Raw genomic sequence first — 20,705 nt, 5'->3', positions numbered from 1 at the left:
TGTTGACCGGCACGAGTCCAGACTAACTCTGCCCCTGGCCAAATAATAATCATTTTAAAGTAACCTGCATGAATCCTTTATTAGATTATTTTGCATATCAAAACATTTTACAATGCGACACGAGGCAAGACTTAATTAAAAAATAATACAGATTCATTTAAAGATGTCTTTTTTTTTGCAAGAAGACAGAGCTCATAAAGCTGACTGATGATTGCTCAGGAGTTATGAGAGCTGAGAGCTCCCTCTTGTGCACACATCACAAACACACACCTCCACTCGTTTTTTATTGTCCCTTTAAATGTAAATTTGAAATAATCATAAAGGCACAATATCACAGGCTTTAAAGCTTAGTGCAATAACCCTATGTCACAGAGTTTAAAAAGCGGTTAATGTGGAGTAATAACTGCTGTAATAACCACTCTCGAGTTCCTCAGCAGGACAGAGCAGAGTGGATAACACGCCGGTGTGAACGCCTCGCACCAGGAAGTAAAGGCAGGTGCAGGTCTTTATAGTTCAGTTATTCCTTGTTCACACCCCTAGCCTTGTGAATACAGACTAGACTTTTATCTTGAGGACATTTTCTCTGAGGAAAGGTGTTCGAGAGTGAAAGGAAAAAAAACTTGTGTTGATTTGATTACAAAGCATTTCACAATGATACGGATGGAGGAATAGATAAAACTGTGTGTCTAGTGAAGAGTAAAATCAATATCTGGAGGATGTTAACTCATCCAGAGTAGAAAGGACAAACGTGAGGGAAAGAGGAAGTAGAGAAAATTGAGAAAAAAAAGTGTGATTAGAGAAAGCAAATTTGTCCTATTTATGACAGAAGTTAAAACAAAGCCGGGAAATTGGTTCTAACAGATTTCAGGTAGTTGTGTCTCAAAGCACAGTGTGATCACAAAGCACATTTTTGAGTATATATAAATATTTTGCAATACCCCCAACATTCATTCATTTCCAATTCAGTTCCAATCAGCCAATCATGTATCAGCAGAAGGGTTTCTAATATCCTGAAGATACAGGGTACAAGAGCTTTGGGTAATTTGGGTTCACCTCACAATCAGAATGGGGAAAACAAATTGGAAAAACATCTCAGTGCCTTGACATGGCTGATAATCTGGTTTGATTATTTCAGACATTTTTCACTCGCACCAGTCTTTAGGTTTTGCACAGGATGGTGCGAAAAACAAAAAACATCCACTGAGGAGCAGTTCTGGATGAAGGAGATCAGAGAAGAGTCATGCTTTGTTCAAGCTGACTGGAACATTTACATTTCTGGTGTTTCAGACACCTTTATCCAGAACGACTTACAATTTATCACATTTTAAACAACTGAGCGTTAAGGGCCTTGCTCAGGGGCCCAGCAGTGGCAGCTTGGTGGACCTTAGAGTCAAACTCACAACCCTCTAAGCAGTAGCCCAATGCTTTAACCACTAAGCTATCACATCCCAGATGGAAGACTGGAATAACTTAAATAGACTGAGATAATCACTCTATACAGCAGTGTTGAGAGGAAAAGCATCTTAAAATACACAGCACTGAGGTAGAGAGGCTACAAAAGCTGAAGACTCATCAGGCAAGAACAGGAATCTGAGTCGACAGAAGGTGCAGGTTCATTTAAACTGGTCAGCGTTATACTGGAAACCAGACCAGGCAAGATTTTTCCAGTCTTCACCTGTACAATCATTGAGCCTGTACCCACTGTAGGCTAAGATCCATGTTCTTGGCATTATAGTTAAATATAAACATGGAAGGCTAAGGTAACCAATTGGGTTATATACAATAGGTTTAACTTAGTATATACACCAATTCTGGTTTGTTCTGGTTTCTCTAGACTGGGAAACATGTCCAGTGAAATCATTGATATACTACAAGTACAGAAATGAGATATTACCCTGAGAAAATAGATATTATGCTTAAAAAGTGTAAGTATTTCTTTAATGGTGTGTGTGTGTGTGTGTGTGGTGAAGAGCTATGTATGAGTGTACTAGTTAGACTCACATACAGATTTTTTTAAAACAAAACTTTATTTTAAATACACTATTATTCATTCTTTGAGACAGTTGAGAGATCCTATAGGCTTGTGAGGTCAATGTGAACAGCAAAATTTATTCCATCTGTTATTAGAGGCTAAGTTTCATAACAAATTATACACAATAGGTTTAACTTAGCATAGACACCAAGTCTGGTTTGTACTTGTTTATTTAATATAGGATTGCCAAAATGATGAAGGATTAACTTACCAAATGTTGTAGAAATTTATTTATAAGGTTTAGGGTACCAAATGGGTAATATCTGATTAATTTACCATTTAAACCCCATCTGATGGAGTTGGTAGAATTATACATTTCATCTTCACTCATGAGGATGCAATGAAATTCCAACTGTATCTCTTCAGATACATGCAGCAAATGATACAGTAGCCACTCAAACTGAGCCTGCACACCAGGCCTTAGGTCATGTAATCACCTGTGTCTGGTAGGAGCCTATAATATGAAGGTGTTATGACTTGTCAAAAACAGCTGACGGTTACACTTATAGCAAAACTCTGCTGTTATTGCCCTGTAACAGCTGATTCAGCCTTCTCTCTATGGGGTGAAGGGAGGGGAAGCAGAGGAGATTGCTCTTTTATGCTGATATGAGGCCACTTTTGCTGTTGTTTCTGTAATCAAATAAAGCTCGTGGTTGTGAAAGGATGAAGCCGAACTCGGATCAGCAGCAGAGCCCGGCAGATCAGAGATATTCGTCACTCGTTTTGGCTCATTCCTTTCTTCTGAAATTCAGTCAAAAAGATATTTGACGGAAAATTTTTCCAGGCCCTCTAGGTAATCGTCTCTGTTTATAAAGTTGCATTCGAAAGCTATGAGGCGCTAAGCAGTGCTACTGTGACTTCCTTCATAAAGTGTCATGGACGGTTAAAGAAATACTCCAGAATATTTAATCTGTAGTTTTGACATCTGTAGCTTTACTATAGACAAGACTTCCACCATGTTTACATCTAGAAAATAAAATAAAAAATAAATCTCGGTGAACGCTTTGTAGCACCACCACATTGTCACGGTGCACACATGACTCCTTGTGCTTGACGTTTTTGCTTGTTTTCGCATATTTTTCTTCTTTTTCAATATGCATGCTTTTGATTTCAGTCTCCAGGGGTCTGACATAGCAGTTTATGACATACCATCAGTGTGCTGGTGTCCTCGTGGGAGCCTGTCCAAAAAGTTTTTGTGTCCATTTTGTGCTTATTTTTCTTTCCACTTTATGTATTCGGACACATATATACCCATATGTTCATACGGATGGAAGGTCCTGATTATAGTCATGTATTTTGAATGGATGTTTACTTCAAGTGCCCCAACATGTGCCCTTAGACTTCTAATGTATGTTCATTTCTGACCAACATTTTTTATTTATTTATTTTTGGTTGTTTCTGATATACGTGTCCAGTGAAATCACCAATATATTATAAATAGAGAAAATAGATATTATGCTTAAAAAGCGGAAGTATTCCTTTAATGGTGTCGTGTGTGTGTGTGTGTGTGTGTGTGTGTGGTAAAGAGGGGCGGGGGGGGTCATGTTGAGTTAGGTGTGAGTGTTGCAAATATAGATATTTTAAACATCAAAACTTTATTGTAGATCCACTTTTATCTATTCTCTGACACAGTAGAGAGTTCATGTGGGTTTGTGAGGTCAGTTTGACCGAGAAAATGAGTGCCCTCTTGTATAAGACGTAGTGGAGCGCAAGGCATCAGGGGACCAATCAGGTGTGAGTTGAAGGCGCACGGGAAGCCTGTACCTGAGAAGCCTTCACCTGTAAATGCACGAGTCCAAACTCAACACAGCGGATAGTGCCTCAAGTCACCTCCAGCCACCTGCCCCCTTCCTCTAAAACCTGACTCTGGAGAAAAACATAAGAAAACAACAACAACAAGAAAGTGAGCAGTCATGCCAAGCGCAGGGGTTAGGTTGTTGTTAGTGTGTCTCTCTTTGCTCGGGGTTTCTCGAGCCGCTCCGGAGGACGTGTACATGAAGGTGGTTCGCTTGCTGTCTCCCGGGGATGAGTACCTGAGTGATACCGCGCTTCACTCCTTTTTCAACCTTCTGGAGAAACGTGTGCAGTGTTCCGGCGTGTCGTGTGGAAAGGTAACGGCTCGTTTTTCGCTTCATGCTTCAGCGCACTTTTAAGGGGTCGAGGTCCAAACACACACCCGGTGAGGTACCGTGTGCTACACTTCACCTCATCCAGGAGGTTTTACACATTTACCACACTGAGTGTTTCATTCACACAGACACACACACACACACACACACACACAGGTACACTCTGTATCTAAAATAAATGAAAAGAAATACATAAAAATAACTTTTAGTGTTTTTAAAGTGAATAAAAATAAGCCTGTAGCCTATAAAGATAGTGGAACGGGGTGAGAGTCCACTCAGAACTTGTTAAAAGTTTTACACTAAAGTCTGGTAACTTCTGTATTTATTTTATTTATTTATTTATTTGTCTGTTTATTTCTTTATTTAACAATTTATTTATTAATTTATCTATCTATCTATCTATCTATCTATCTATCTATCTATCTATCTATCTATTTGTTTATTTGTTTATTTATTTATTCATTTTTATTTTGCTTTTGCTGAAATCTCTATCTATCTATCTATCTATCTATCTATCTATCTATCTATCTATCTATCTATCTATCTATCTATCTAAATCTACCTAATTCATACCGATAACGACAAAGCAACAAGATATTATATAGGCTAATGGACTAAAACAGAAGGAAAATGTATTAACAAACTCAAATGCTTTTAAAAACTACAATAGAAATAAGGTTGAAGGCAAATTAAAAGAAAAAAAAAAATTAGAGCAGATTAAAAGTAAATTGACAAAAATATCAAAAGTTAAGTTCCGCACATTGAGACTCTGAATGCTGAAATAACAAGAAATGTTTTTAGGACTAAAAATTGGCTAAAAGTTCGGGATTATTATTAGTGTTTGAGATTTATTGCGTAAAAGCTAAAAGTCAAATAGAAGTAGATTTTTTTATTTTCAAAGTTAAACTGAAGTAGGTTTAACAATTCAGTCTGAAATCAAAGGTTAAAATTTAATTGCAAGCATTTCTAAAAAATCAAATATCGTTCAATTGTCAAATCCGTACATTTCTTAAAAAGTTTAGTTTTGAGACTAAAACTATTGAATCTGTTTTTTTTATTGATTTTTTTTCCTATACAAAGTGTCCTATATAAAGCTTTTTCACTGAGTTTTAAGACTGGTGGTGAATATTAAAGTGTATTTTTGAGGAGAAATTAAATGTTAATTTATTTTTAAAAAAATATTTAAAAAGTTTGCACAATCAAATCTGTTTGTGAATCAGATGTGTGGCTTTATTATAATGGACCATGTAAAACTTTTCGAAATAATGTTTTTCTGTAAATTTGTCTTTTTCTTTTCTTTAGTCTGATTATTTGAGTTTGTTTGAGGTTTATGAGCTTATATCAAAGTTTTCTGGAAAAAAGATCTTAAAAAAGGTTAAAGTGATCCTCACTAAGCATTATTATTATTATTATTATTATTATTATTATAGTGGATAAAAAGTTTTTGTTAACATTAATATGATACAGAAAGGTAGATATAATTGAACTATATTTTTATTACAACCAATTTTAATATCACAAATTATTTTTCTTTTATTTGTTAAATTCTTACCTTTTTATTACCGTTTTTCTCAACATTAATTTTATATACTTTTTTTCTGTGGTGTGAGTTTTTGTTCTGGTATTTTTTGTCTATTTACTGAAGTTAAATTCAGTTACAAGTGTCCCATTAATCATAATTTTAGGGAAAAGTCAGGGATATTAAAAAAAAAAATGGTATGGATAATAATAATATTTTAGAGAACAGACGTTTAGAGCAAAGCCTCATCAGCTAACATTTCCTCATCATAGAATAAATAAATAATATAATTAACTGTTCTTTTCTAATCCTTAATTTTTATTTTAGTTTTTTATATATTACCACAAAAATCATGGATGGCCTTTTTTTTTTACCTTTAATCCCTTCAGAAATCCTACATTGTGTTCAGACATTTGTAAAGCTTAAGAACTTTCATTTGGGAAAGTAACTGTAGACTATTAAAAATGCTCCTTTAAAATGAAAATGAATAAAATGTTCAAAGTTATACTTTCTGTTCTATTGTTCTATGTTAAAAGATATACCTGGATATCTAAAACACCAGAGGTTTAAGGTTGAAACTTGAGGAAAATTTAAATTTACAAAAATTTGTCAGAAATACTGCTAAAATGTAATTAAACATAACTTCTTGCTCAATACACAATTCCATATAAGTTATAACATTGTTATAACATTGTGTAACTTTTCTCTAAAAAATATATTTATTTAAATTGTTATTTTATTTTATTTTATTTATTTATTTATTTATTTATTTATTTATTTATTAATTAATTAATTAATTAATTAATTAATTAATTAATTAATTAATTAATTAATTAATTAATTAATTTATTTATTTATTTATTTATTTATTTATTTATTTATTTATTTTTATCCAAACACCCACACTTGAGGGATTCCTCTCTGGTTATCATTAAATAGCACAGTGAAGTACTTTATGTTTTTGAGCGTATACGCTTTCTTAAATCTGACCCATTTAAATCTGACCACTGAAATTGCAGCAGAACAGATCACCATCTGTGCAGGTCATTGTTTGCTCACCAGGCTTTTAAAAAGGAACACAACATTACAATACAGACTGTCACTGAACTCATGGGTAATTTAGTCATTTTGTCTTTGTGTGTGTGTGTGTGTGTGCAGTGCTTGTCAGAGGAGAGTGTAGGGCAGCTGGTGAGTAACTACTCCAGCTCCAGTGGTGTGCAGGTGGAGGGCTTCTTCAGGTTGGCTGCTGGATGCTCTCTGCTGCTCAGCTCCCCCTCAAACACCTGCACAGCCATCACAGAGGGACGCTGGGGGCAGGAGACGGGGCACTTTATCCACATGCTGTTGGGCCACAGTGAGCACAGACTGGAGGAGCTCTTACATGACATCGAACATCATTATCTACCTGAACATCACAATGAGGTAAATAAAGGAGGTAAAATAACAAAGCTGAATACGGTTGTTATAACCTGGATTGAAACACTGAGCCCACTTCGAACATAAATAAACAAAACAGACAAAGCTGCTTGGGTAGAAATAGTTTCAGTGTCAGAAAAATATACTAACTATGAACTCAAATCCTTAATTATTTGTGCACTCTTTGGAGGAGCTTCCTTAGGTGGTGAGGTCATTTCCTGTGCAGTGTTAGAGCCAAATTCAGAGAGGCTAGCTAGAGGTTCAATAACCAGAAAAAGACAATAAACTCAACTCCTGAATTTAATGTGCTGCCAGGTAATGTGTCCCATTTATAGCACACACTTCTGAATCTCACAACCTGCTGCACTACACACATCAGCTGCAGCGTGATCTGCTTCACAGAGCTGCTTTTACTACACGGATTAATTAGCGTGAAAGGATGACGGGAGATCTTGTCACAGATATGTGGAAAGACTAACAAAGGTAAAGTCCAGCACTATCAAAACATATCAGAAAATAAAGATGCTAGTCAGACATCAGACTTAGCAGACCACTGGGACTTAATAAAAGTCTGATTTGTCCCCCTCGATGTTTAATGTCCCCCAAATGTATTGTGATAAATGATTGACACCTAAAAAAATGTGTCTCACGTCTGCAGCACTGCCTCACTCTGGCTGACATCCTGAAAGAGAGTGAAGTGACTCTGTCTGATGGAGACCATCATCACGCTGACCCTCACACTGACCTCCATACTATGCTCGGTGTCATACTCTACCACGTCTTACTGGGAGACTGCATCACCTCTCACAGCCTTCCTCCACAGGACTTCTTCCTGGATTACATATTCACCCACTTTGGCCCTGACCACATCACTCTACAAGGTATGACCGCTGAATAACAACAAAGCAGCGTGTCATTATCATGAATGATGCAGATCATAGTCTGTCTCTGTTGTCATCATAGTAACTTCATTCTGTCTTTCATTAGTTGTGATTAAAGAAATCGGGGAAAAAAACCTTTTTGTACTGTTGCAAATTCTATTTATTAATGCTTAACTATAAAACCAGACAGTAATAATACATATAATAAAATAATATTATTAACAAACCTAATATTATTATTACACATAAATAATATAGTTTAACATAATAAAATAATGTAATATTAATATGGAATTATATAATATATTATTTAATATTATTTATATTTAATAATTATTCATATGTACAGTATAAATGCATAAATTGCACTTATTTATTTAGCTTTTTCTGTTTTTAAAAAATAGGATTTTAAAAATATATATTATTGATATTTTATATTTATTAATGTAACAATATAATTTCATATTTAATATGATGGAGAAATCTATGGAGAAATGATTATACTGTGGTCTGCACATTGACCAGGATTTCCAGAGGTGTTTCAGACATGTAATGCAAAAGCCTTCGGGTGATCTGGAAACTTTTCAGCTGAACTCAAATAACGTTAGTCCCCAAAATTGGAATTTCTCTGAACTTTCAGTCCATCCCCAAAAATGTAATATACACTGTGTAATGAGCTCATGGGTTTTTTTTTTTTATAAACAATATTTCTGTACAGACCTCGACAGGTTGATGAAAGATCTGAACCTGGGAGAAGCTAATGACGTTGAGCATGACCACAGCCACGAGGCCCATAATGAAGACATGAGACTCATCCAACATGATGAAGAGGGCCTCGGGCAGAGTCGCGATGAGCCTCGGGCCTCCAACAACAGCTGGGACACGGTAATTACTGAGCCACTGGAGTAATTACGTCCAGGGTCGTTCGGCTCCATCGACGTCGCCTCTTAGTCTTGGCACGTCAGCGTCGGTCATTACACGGCCAGCTGAAGCCTTGGCAAAATGTGCCATGATGATCAAGCTGCTTTAATTTGGCTGCTCCAAATTCTAAACGTAGCTATTATAAGAGCAGCCGTCCAGCTGCGTACAGATCGAGTGTAAGTGGGCGATGATAAAGTGCTTTCAGAACGCGTGCCATTGGCTACTTGTGGTCACATGGGAAATTTATGTACATGACAGAAATATAAATGAAGTGCATTTTGTTGAGGGCAAAGAGAACGTAATTTATTGGTGATGCGGGGGCCAGTCATCTGGCAGAGCACGGTATTACGCTCCAGGTTCTGACACGGCGTGACGGCGGCTGATCGGCGCGGACGGATATTGAGACACGTGTTGCGAGATGATAGCGATTCATCTGAGGACTCAATTTCATCTGTCTTCAGTAATCACAGTTTAAGCGCGTTAAAACGAAGACACACACACACACAATCTTCCAACCAGTCTATGATGAGTACTTAAAAATCTGCATAATGTCGCATCTAATTTTGGGAATCTGTTATTTGCAGCGTGTGTAAACAGCACTCAGTGGCATCATGTTTACAGAGCAGTAATCTCGCGCCGTGTGATTATCGTCTTATGGAATCGCATCATGTAGAACACGGTCATCCGTTTTCCACTAATATTTTTCTCATTTACTTTAATATCAGATTTATATGCTTATTTACTTTTTAATATTTAATCCTGAATATTTATAATCATGTAGAAACTCTTGTTCGGTGCACTTTTCCCTCTTGCGCCACTTCTAAACGCCGTGTATCTCCGAACATTAGCTCTTTGGATGTTTTTAAATCTGGGCTTTTGTAATTTACCAGTCTTCCTTTTTATTGTGTTTCATAAAATTTTTAATTTTCACAGATTTGTCGTTTTATGAACGTGATTTCATGATTATTACTAGGTTTAATCTTTCACTGTAGCACTTTATAATCTATGTTATGATTATAACTACAGTATATGTGTTCATTTATTTACTTTATTTTGAACATATGTGCTTTTGGAAATTTACATGTATTAAAAAAATTGAATATTTTTTTGCTTCGCCTTCAGGGCTGTTTCCATGCCGAGGATTTGCTGAAGATCTACCAGATGAACAGCTCGGGACTGAACAGAGATCAGTTCACTCGGCTGAGCCCGGCTCTGATCCAGCAGCTCCTTAGTAAAGCCTGTACTGAGACCAAACCCACGGTGGTGTCCGACTCCCTCAGCACCACGGAGCGTAAGTCTCTACTCCTGTAAACACTAAAGCAGAGAGACATGATTAAATTTATTAGGCTAATCCATAAATTCGACTCATATTTGCTGATGAATGTGTTGTATTTCAGATCAACTGTGCTTGAACTATTTTCCATCCCATCTTCCTCTTATACTACAAACATTTCCCAATGAAACATGTTTTTATTTATTGAAGAATTGCACAATATCCCTTTATATATTCAGTGTTGCTCCTTGCAGTGTCCTCCTGACACACCTTAGTGTTGCATCTGTACAGAGTCTTGCATCTAGAAATATCTGCTTTGCGATGTGGTTTAATTTGAATTGATTTTTCCTCAGGTTTTTATGTCCCAGAGGCTGCAGTTCTCTCAGAGTATAATCTTAACAGTTGATCACAAGCAAATTTCCAAAGGGAAAGATACCGATTTCTTGACATTTGCCTAGAATTTTCGCTAAAGTCTATAACCAAGCTGACAGTTAGCATAACTTGAGCTAGCATTCAGAATCAGAACCTCGAGTTATTTAACACCTTCTTGTTAGAGATTTATTCTTGTTTGTTTCCTGTTCAGCAGCCATGTGACATTAAACGATGATCTGTGTTATATTAGGGGAACTGGAGAGCTTCTTGAATTTCACTTTTGTAACTGAATCTGCTGATTATTTAGAAATAGATTTAAGAGAAGCAGAGATAAAGTCATGGGTTGATGTATTTTTATAAACAATACAAACCTTAAGAGGCTATTTTGGTCGACCGTGTTTCCGTCAGTAATTTCATCTGAAATGTGTAGAGATGAAACGCTTGCTCTCTGCAGGATTCGTGTATGCCACCCTGGCCAACATGCTGATCTGTCTGACGGCCATGTTCGGGATCGTGGTGCTGCTGTGTACGACCTGCAGCGGCATGTTCCAACTGTGCATTCAGTTCTGCATCAGTCTCGCCGTGGGCTCGCTGACGGGTGACGCGCTGCTCCACCTCCTTCCCACGGTGAGAGAGCCAGAGGAAATTATTGATTTGTGCAGTTTTAGTGTGTGTGACATTTATCTGACATTCAGTAACTGTACGGATACGTGGAGCTGAGACACCAGACACATTTTATTACATTTAGAGATTAGCATTTGGGTTTCGCTTTTCTAGAATCTTCCCTGGGTTAAAACTGTGAATAAAGTACGTCGAGGAACGGTGTTCAAATGTAGATAACCGGCTTAGATGAAACGAATGAGACCAATGTAGCTTTTACAGTCAAGTATTGATACTTTATTTTGTTCCTCTTTTCCGAATCATAATTCTTTATGGATATTGAAATGTTGAAAAGTGCTACTGTGTTGCAGGGCATTATAGTATTGTTATATTTATATTTTTGCATATTTATGTATGTTCATCCTCGATAACAACCTGATTCACTCGCAGGATCGTGCGTCACTCAAATCAGCGAATTAGCGTGTCGCGATGAATATGCAATTTATATGCAACTACGTTAAGTAGTGATTTGCTGCAGCCATGTTGCATTATTAATATGCATAATTGTGACAGTTTGCATGGCTATAAAGAACAATAAACGGATCCAGAAATCGTATACAAATCTCACAGATCGCACGTTTTTACAATTTTCTCCTGCGGCATGCAGAAATGATCACGCAAATGGGAGAAAATTGAGTAAGACAGAGGGAACAACATGTTGGATGTGCCGGGTTTAAATCTGTACCCCGATTAAATAAGCCTGCAATGACCGCCTCATTAGAGCTTAAGCTCTAAAGCACCAGCTAGCTCCGTCCCACTCAACTACCTGCTCCATCTTAACGCTAATGCTTTTCTTGTGGGCGAGACAAAAAAGCATCGCAGCTCCACACGACTGCTGCTGAACTGCTTCCCACCTCGGAGCTCAGCCTGATCACTCTCGTCCATTTTACTGCAGGAGAATCGCTCACTGGGCCCGTATGAGATTTCCTACCTCTTATTTCCCTCGAGGCTGCCTCTCCCGGCAATAACGCCTCCGCAACTTCATCCGTCCTGATGCTTGTCATAAGAACATAACAGGCAACCTGTCACACAGTGTCAACAGCATGAGTGAGAAATAACAGGATTATGGCAGGAGAAAGGAGCAGCGTCTAATTGAACGGAAGGCTGAAATTGCTTTTCAGGGCTTTTGGGGGAAACAGGGGAAAATACAGAGTTTTGGTTAGAGGTAATTGCATCGTCAGGGTTATGATTTGATGTGATGTTTTTGTCTGTGTGTGTATGTGTGTGTAGTTCTTGGGGATACATGTGCACAGCGATGGAGCAAGCGAACCCGGACATGACTCTACATACATCTTTAAACTGCTGGTGCTTTTGGGAGGGATCTATTACTTCTACCTGATGGAAGCCATGTTCTCAATCCTCACTCACAAAGACAAGCACTCTCATCACCATGCAGTAAGTTGCTAATTGCGGGATCTATTAAAAGCATTGCATATATTACACAAAAATGGCTGAGAGGAATTATTTGAAATGCGGAACAGGTTCAGAAAATAGCAAAACAAACCAGAGGCAACATTAGGAAGTGCTGACGTCGAGGGTGCAGTCGAAGGTGACGGAATAAATCATACAAGGGTGAGGAGGTGAAATACGTGCTGCCGAGCTGTCTATTGCTTCAAAAAGTTCCTGATGTGTGGTGAGAAATTATAACGAACAAGTAGCTGATCTGACTGTACAGAGCAAGGTTATTTATGTATTGGATTTCACTTCTGCATATGGAAGCCACCCAAATTGGAATTGAAATTGATTCAGTGTGTTCGAACCCTGGCATAAATCAGATTTAGGCCACTTTTGCAACGTGTGAATATTGCTCGTGTAAAGCCGTCCTTTCGGGAAGTTTATTAAGTGGCAATTCATCCACGCAGTTAAATCCTAAGATGTGGAGCATGACCTGATATCCTGGTTGAAGCAGAGCGATCTGGCTGCCTGCCGCCGTCATAATAAAATCACAATCCTTTCCCTGTGTTTCTGCCTTCTTCCTTCAAGGAGGACGACGAGCCACACCACTGTGACCATGGCAAAGTCCTGCAGATGTACCAGAGAGAGAAAAAGAGCAAACTCTCCACATCCCAAGCAGATCTGGTAAGGCGTTCACTCCGCACGGCTTCATTAAGAGGAAATATGAGACGGGGAAAAGGTTTGGCCCGGAACGAGAGGAAATGAGAGAAGGGGACGAAGTGGAATTCGCGGAATCCCAAAGGACAGAGGACGCAAAAGGGAGTGCTGAAAATGTTCACTAATCAGAAGTATAAAATAAAATATAAATGTATAATTAAAGTAGTCCCACTGAAAGAGGGATAATAATATAGTAATAACCTGCACTGAAATAAAAGTAATTTTACATTTTATTAGCTGACAGCATAGCTGTTATTTTTAATGACTTACTGACTGATCTGTCTCCAGATACACGATTTTAAACTGCAATATAATTGAGAAACCATAAAATAGATGGATCCAGTGTATTGGAATAGCACATGGACCACCACCTGCAGCTTCCCTAACCGGACTGTACAGTAAAAAGACAGTGTGTTGGTGAGAGACAGATATACAGAGAGAGAGAGAGAGAGAGTGTGTTAAAAGAGAGTCAAAACCTATTGGCTGAATGCTGTGGCTGAATTCTAGCCAAAGATGACAAGATATACATCTATTTCTAGATGCTGAATGCATTTTCAGATTAAATGAAGCAATTCTATTTTAATATGCTAATTAACTTCATTTTAGTTTGTAAATGTCATTTTCTTTTTTTTTCACTTTTGGAGGTAAGTGCTGGAGGACTCTTTCCATAAAAGTTACATGGATCACCTTACAGAAAGCTTCACTATATAAATGTGTGTGTGTGTGTGTGTTAATCCATTATTGTCCCAAAGGAGACTGAATGCTTTAGCTCATTGTGCCGTGACTCACTCACAGAGTGTCCTTTTCTTCAATAATTACGCTCCTCAGGTTCGGGACCTTTTCCTCTGGCAGTGATCCTGCTGAGTGAATAACAGTCTTGTCTTAGTAAGACATGTGGCTTTTCTTGTCTGTTGCAGGTAGACGAAGAAAAAAAGTCTTTCCCAGAAGCAGAAGAAACCCCTCGGACACGAGGTGAAGCTCCACTGCTGCGTCATGCCGAGTCACGCTGGGCTCTGATGACCTCACACATAATTCTATGTCAATGGTTATACAGTAGTAACGGGTGGGGCTGTATAGATATAGCACATGCCTCACTTTTTTTTTCCTTCTTCTCCCATACAGAGCAGCGCATGCTTCCGTATATGATTACAATCGGCGACAGCATTCATAACTTTGCAGACGGTCTGGCCATCGGTGCCGCCTTTTCAGTCTCCTGGCGCTCGGGATTGGCTACGTCTCTGGCTGTGCTCTGCCATGAACTCCCGCATGAGCTAGGTGAGAGCAGCACTCCCAGTACAAATAATTATATGCAGGGGTTAAAGCAGTGAGTCCCATATTTGGGCTTATGTTGAACAGCATGATGAGCTGAAAGGAAATGTTGGGCATGGTGTCAGGGTGATAATAATGACCATGATGATGCAATGCAGTGTTACACTGCTGTTTGGAGAAATTTCTTATTATTACTACACTGTAAAAATATTCCTTCAGCAGTCTGCTGTGTAAATGTATTCGATTCTAATTTAGATTCTTTATAGTATCCCAGACCTTGCGGTTTCCTGCTTTGTGACAATGTCCATTATTTAAAAGAAGCGCTATATAAATCAAAACTACACTGAATTTAATTGGATTTTTCCAAATTGTAACACGGCATATGATATAAAAATTGGCACCTGTGAAGGAGTTAAGGCTCCTACATCTTCGAAATTTCATTGCTTTACGACGGCACCGTATTAATGTCATCAGCACAGATACAGTACATAACATCTGTGCTCGATAAACAAACATTATTGACTGTGTAATGTACACTGCGGGTGACCACAACACGCCATGACTGAGAGTTTAATTAGAAGGTCAGTTACTCTTTTCCATGCAAATCTAAATATATCACGCTGTGCCCGATACACTGTGATTCAATCTTTTCCTCATTTCTTTTTCCAAATTGCTTTTCAAAACGCAGCGCACACTGTGTATCACAGGATGTCTCTCATTTAAAAATGATGCTAGTGCGCGTCCTACTGCTTCTCATATTTAGCCAAACCTTAGAAGATGAGCTGCCACGAGGAATAAACAGGTGGAGAGAAAGTACAGAGCGTTACGAGTTAAGTGGAAGTGTACGCTTGCGTCCAAATAGAACTTGATTGAAAAGTATACTTAGCCGTGACGCTGATGGGGTTAGTGCGCCATTCCTTCTGACTTTTTATTCATAATACTGATCAAAACTGGATTTTTATGAGCTCAGATTCCGTTAAGTAAAGAATAAGCGGCAAGCTGTTAAGGGAAATGAATTAACCGGGTTCGTAGTTACTGTTACCGTGAAGATGTTGAGGTTCTCTTTGGGAGTGACACAGTTGGACAGGATTAGCGATGAGTACATCAGAGGGACGGCTCATGTTGGATGTTTGGGGGACGAAGATAGGGAGGCCAGATTGAGATGGTTTGGACATGGGAGAGTGAGTATATTGGTAGGAGAATGTTGGACATGGAGCTGCCAGGAAGGAAAGAAAGAAAAGGCCAAAGAGGAGGTATATGGATGGAATAAATGAGGTGTTGAGGATGCAGAAGATAGGGATAGGTGGAGAGAAATGATTCGCTGTGGAGACACCTGATAGGAAAAGCCGAAAGAAGAAGAAGAAGATAGTTACTGTTACCAACCTAGAGCAATAGTACTTTTCCAGTAGCATCACACCTCAAAAGGTTTAGCTGTAATCACTCATTCATTCTCTAGACACAATATTTTCTCACTCTTGGAGTTACTAAGATGAGAAAACTTGTTAAATAACCAAGTAATCAGAGTGTATTCTGTCCTGAAGTCATTAAACATTACCTCTCTTACAAAGTACTGACACTGGAGACTCCTGAACAAAAAGTTTCACCATATCACCAGTTAATTTGTTCAAATCTACTGTGCGATTTTCTGAATACAGAATAGAGTATTAGAACGAGTGCTGTAATATATAAACTGGCAGAGCTGCTGTTATAGAAAACTAATCAAGGTTTTCTGTTTATATATATCATATAAATCATAGAAAGTAACTTTAACACACGAGCACAAAGTGGTGTTGTCCATTAAAATGTTGCCACAGATTCATTTGGATGTTAAATGAAGCAAAAATGCTGAGGATGTACTAAATTAACAGCAGGGCAAAAAAAAAAAAAAATAGTTGTGATCTCATTAACTACTTTTTAAGTACTCGGAAGGTCTAAATGAAATTGTAAAGAGTAAAAATACACCTCCTCTGCGTGAGCTGAACACCAATCTATTTTACCTGCTAATAATAAAACTAAAAATAAAAAAAATGAATCGGAATGTTCCGTTGGTCTTAACGTGGAAGTGTTTTTGCTGGCGTGTGTGCAGGTGATTTTGCTGTGCTGCTGCACTGCGGCGTGTCGGTGAAGAAAGCTCTGCTGTTAAACGTGGGCAGCGCTCTGACCTCCTTTATCGGTCTCTACATCGCTCTCTCGATCTCCACCGACTCTGCAGCTAAAGAGTGGATAGGAGCTGTTACAGCGGGCCTCTTCCTCTACGTAGGGCTCGCGGATATGGTACGTACGGCATACGGTGCATCTACATTAAACGCCCTTGATTTGGGAGTCGATTGCACTTTATTTATTCAAGGACAGCACATTGACTTAGTGGTTAGCACAGCAAAGAAGGTCCTGGGTTCGAATCCTGGGTTCGAAAAGGTAGAAGCCTTTCTGTGTGGAGTTTGCATGTTCTCCCCATGCCTCTGTGGGTTTACTCCGGTCCACAATCCAAAAACATGTATATTAGGTTGATTGGTAATTCTGAATTGCCCATAGGAGTGAGTGTATGTGGTGGTCTGTCTCTATGTGTGGACTGGTGACCTCTCCAGGGTGTACCCCTGCCTTTCCCCCAATGTGTGCTGGGATAGGCTCCAGCAGATCCCCGTGACCCTAATTAGGAATAAAATGGATGGATGGATGGATGGATTTAACTCAAACATGTCAGTGCTAACTTGTGCTGTAGACTGTAATATATTTTTATATCTATTAAATAAATCTTTATATAAAAAATAAAGGTGCTGCCAGAAAATATAAAGGATAAAAAAATATGAGGTTTTATGTATATAGGACATACGTTACAGTATATTTAATGATTTATTTTAAATATAAATGTAAATATATATATAAAAATAAATATTTTATCTAATATATTTATTTCACTGAATGTATTCTTTCAAATTTCTAAAAACCTAACACTTAAATATTTAATGATATAATTTACTCTTATTAGTTTTAAACATTACATAGGACATGATAAAAAAAAAAGCCATGATTGGCAAATATACTACTTTTATACTACTATACCACACCAAATGTTGCACTCATTTCTGTGGCATGTTTTACAAAGGAAAAAAGAAAAGAAAAGAAAAACCCTATGACATTTTCCTCTCTATTTTAAAACTCCCTTTTTTTTTCTTTGACCCAAATATATATGATATGATGTATGATATGTGGGGCCTCAAACATAATGCACCATATTCACGGTGATAAAAATAGAGCATCTTACATAAGCAAGCGGAGTAAGTACAATCTTCCAATAATCCATCATCCTGTCAGTATAATACCAGTCATTCTATTAATGTATAACCGTATGAAAGATGGTTACTAAGGTAAACCACTCACTAAAGCACTGCTGCATCTCCGTTTCCTCTCATCTGCAGCTTCCCACCATGATTCATGCGGACAGCAAGAAGCCATGGCTGACATTTCTGCTGCAGAATCTGGGGTTGCTTTCTGGCTGGGGCATCCTACTGCTGCTCTCTTTTTACGAGGACAAGATAAACATCTAGAGAACCTTTTTTTTTTTTTTTTTAATTATTATTATTATTATTTTTGACCCCTGATAGTCAGGTTAATTTATGTCTTGCTTTTAGTCCAGATTTTGAGAAAACTGCACTGGTCTGAAAACAGACGTAAACTGTGTCACGCCAATGGAATTCGACTGGTGATACGAATTTGAATGACAATTATAGAGTAACAGACATAAGCCGTTCGGGATTTAATTGAGACCTGGCAACCCGAAGAGGAGTAAATGAATAGAATTTTTCAATATAGGAAGAGTTCTAATACAAATCACTGTGAAATAGTTCTACATGACCACAGCAATTTTTATTGTAAAGCACGTCTGAGCTCAGGAGACTAAAGGAAATTTTTAAAAACAGTGCCTTTACACACTTGCCTTTAAAATTATTATATACTGTAAGCCTTTTTCTTTCACAGAGCCGTTTTTGTTCCAAAACATTCAGCCATTTTTGGCTGAAATATGTAATATTTATGTTGGCCACCATTTGGTGCATCCCTACATTATATGGCCAAAAGTATGTGGACATCTGACCATCACAGCTGTATGTACTTGGTGAACATCTCTTTCCTGGTGTAGTAACCTACACTCATCTAGATTCCACGCAACTGTGATTATTCAGTTACAAGAGCATTAGTGAGATCAGACACTGATGTTGTAAGAGTGAGGAGGTCTAGGGTTCAGTTGGTGTTCCAGTTCATCCCAAAGGTGTCAGATTCAGAGCTCTGTGCTGGACACTCTGGACACCTTCTCAGACCTTGTCTTCGTGAAGCTCGCTCCTTAGTTCCAGTGAAGGGAAACTGTAATGCTACAGCATACAAAGATATTCTAGACAAGTTTGTGGAACACCGTTTGAGGAAGAACCACATGTGGGTGTAATGGTCAGGTGTTGGCCAGATACAGTAGTGTACATTAATGGTATATACTCGTAATAAGTGTGTTTGTTTGGAGAGGGAGAATGGACAGAATGCAAAACCTCTTTGCCAAATAAAACAAAAAGGTTGGCTTTTATATCTGTACTAATTGGTTCATTTACTGGAATGTAGTCATTCCATGTCCCAATTTTTCTTTTAGTAACAACCATATCAAGTGTTTTCGTATGCACTGGGTAGCCTGTTTATTAGGTGCACCTACCTTGTTTCAACATCACTGGCCAGTTAATCAGATCCACTCAATAATTAGCACATGTACTGTGACAGCAATGCTGATGCTCTCATTCCAGTAACTGTATATTGTTGGTTTTCCTGATAAAATGGCCAGTAAGATTAAAGTAAAAGGTAGATGTGGATTGTAGTTTCTGAAGTTTGTAGATTGCATTTTTATATTTTTCTTCATAGGTATACTAATGATATTCCTACATTCCTACGATATGACTACTATAATTGATAGTAATCTTAGCAGCTATATTACAAAACATTAAACAAGGTGACAAGTTTTTGTATTTTGTTCGTGTATATATAAAAAAAAACATGCTTTTTGAGACAACTGCTAATAAATATAAATGGATTTTAACTTTTTATTGTTGTTTCTTGTTTTTTTTTTGCGTACTGTGTGAACCGTTCTTTCTCACATTGGTGGTGTTTTGAGTTAAAAACTCAGTGAAGCTAGGTCTAGTTTTTACCTGAGATATAAGTTTATATTTCTATCTGGCGACTTTGTATCTCAGAAATGGCGAATAGTTAATTAACAGGTTGCTTAAATATTGCTGAAGATGAAGACAGTGCTTTTCCTAAATGCCTTAAAAATGGGCATTTTTAAATGATTTTTTTTTCTTCACCTGAGCTCTTTATCCTGAAATGAAAATCTTTCTACCTTCTCGATCCCGTAAGGATCGTCTCTCGGCCTAGCTGCCAGCTGTCATCACATCAGTTTAAACAGGTCACTTGTTTCAGACTGCTTCGTTTGCATTGACTCTTACTCTTTAAGACAACACTCATATCATATCATGGAGATGTTAGCTTGCAGAAGATTGGAGAGGAGTCTTCACCTCCCACACCACCACTGGAGGAGAGGAGATGGAAGAGAATTTGAAAAGTATGTCCCAGGAGTGAGAACATTATATATATATATATATATATATATATATATATATATATATATATATATATATATATATATATATATATATATATTCCAACATGGAATTCCAACCTCTTCCAACATGACTGTGCACCAGTGCACAAAGCAAGGTCCATAAAGACATGGATGACAGAGTCTGGTGTGGATGAACTTGACTGGCCTCAACCCGATCGAACACCTTTGGGATGAATTAGAGCGGAGACTGAGAGCCAGGCCTTCTCGTCCAACATCAGTGTGTGACCTCACAAATGTGCTTCTGGAAGAATGGTCAAAAATTCCCATAAACACACTCCTAAACCTTGTGGACAGCCTTCCCAGAAGAGTTGAAGCTGTTATAGCTGCAAAGGGTGGACCGACGTCATATTGAACCCTATGGATTAGGAATGGGATGTCACTTAAGTTCATATGCGAGTCAAGGCAGGTGAGCGAATACTTTTGGCAATATAGTGTGTATATATATATATATATATATGCTGAGTCCAAGAG

General features: G+C 37.9%; 1 protein-coding gene across 1 annotated transcript; it reads left to right on the top strand.

Moving 5' to 3' along the window:
* Positions 1-3,575: 3,575 nt before the first annotated feature.
* On the top strand, positions 3,576-19,641 carry slc39a4 (solute carrier family 39 member 4). Its single transcript, XM_058378357.1, has 12 exons — positions 3,576-4,143; positions 6,839-7,102; positions 7,755-7,977; positions 8,696-8,862; positions 10,021-10,189; positions 10,998-11,170; positions 12,434-12,598; positions 13,187-13,282; positions 14,233-14,287; positions 14,438-14,590; positions 16,671-16,858; positions 18,001-19,641. Exons 1-12 carry the CDS (start codon positions 3,946-3,948, stop codon positions 18,127-18,129), a joined length of 1,980 nt encoding a protein of 659 aa, XP_058234340.1. The 5' UTR covers positions 3,576-3,945; the 3' UTR covers positions 18,130-19,641.
* The last annotated feature ends 1,064 nt before the right edge of the window (positions 19,642-20,705 follow it).

Source organism: Hemibagrus wyckioides, linkage group LG24 (genome assembly GCF_019097595.1).
Source record: "Hemibagrus wyckioides isolate EC202008001 linkage group LG24, SWU_Hwy_1.0, whole genome shotgun sequence".
NCBI lineage: Eukaryota > Metazoa > Chordata > Actinopteri > Siluriformes > Bagridae > Hemibagrus > Hemibagrus wyckioides.
The sequence above is the reverse complement of the archived record's forward strand: the minus strand, read 5'-3'. Positions and strand labels throughout refer to the sequence as shown.

Coding starts and splice junctions, on each gene's coding strand:
- slc39a4 (XM_058378357.1), top strand. CDS start 3,946: ATGCCAAGCGCAGGGGTTAGGTTGTTGTTAGTGTGTCTCTCTTTGCTC. Junction 4,144..6,838: donor CCGGCGTGTCGTGTGGAAAG/GTAACGGCTCGT, acceptor GTGTGTGTGCAG/TGCTTGTCAGAGGAGAGTGT. Junction 13,283..14,232: donor CCACATCCCAAGCAGATCTG/GTAAGGCGTTCA, acceptor TGTCTGTTGCAG/GTAGACGAAGAAAAAAAGTC.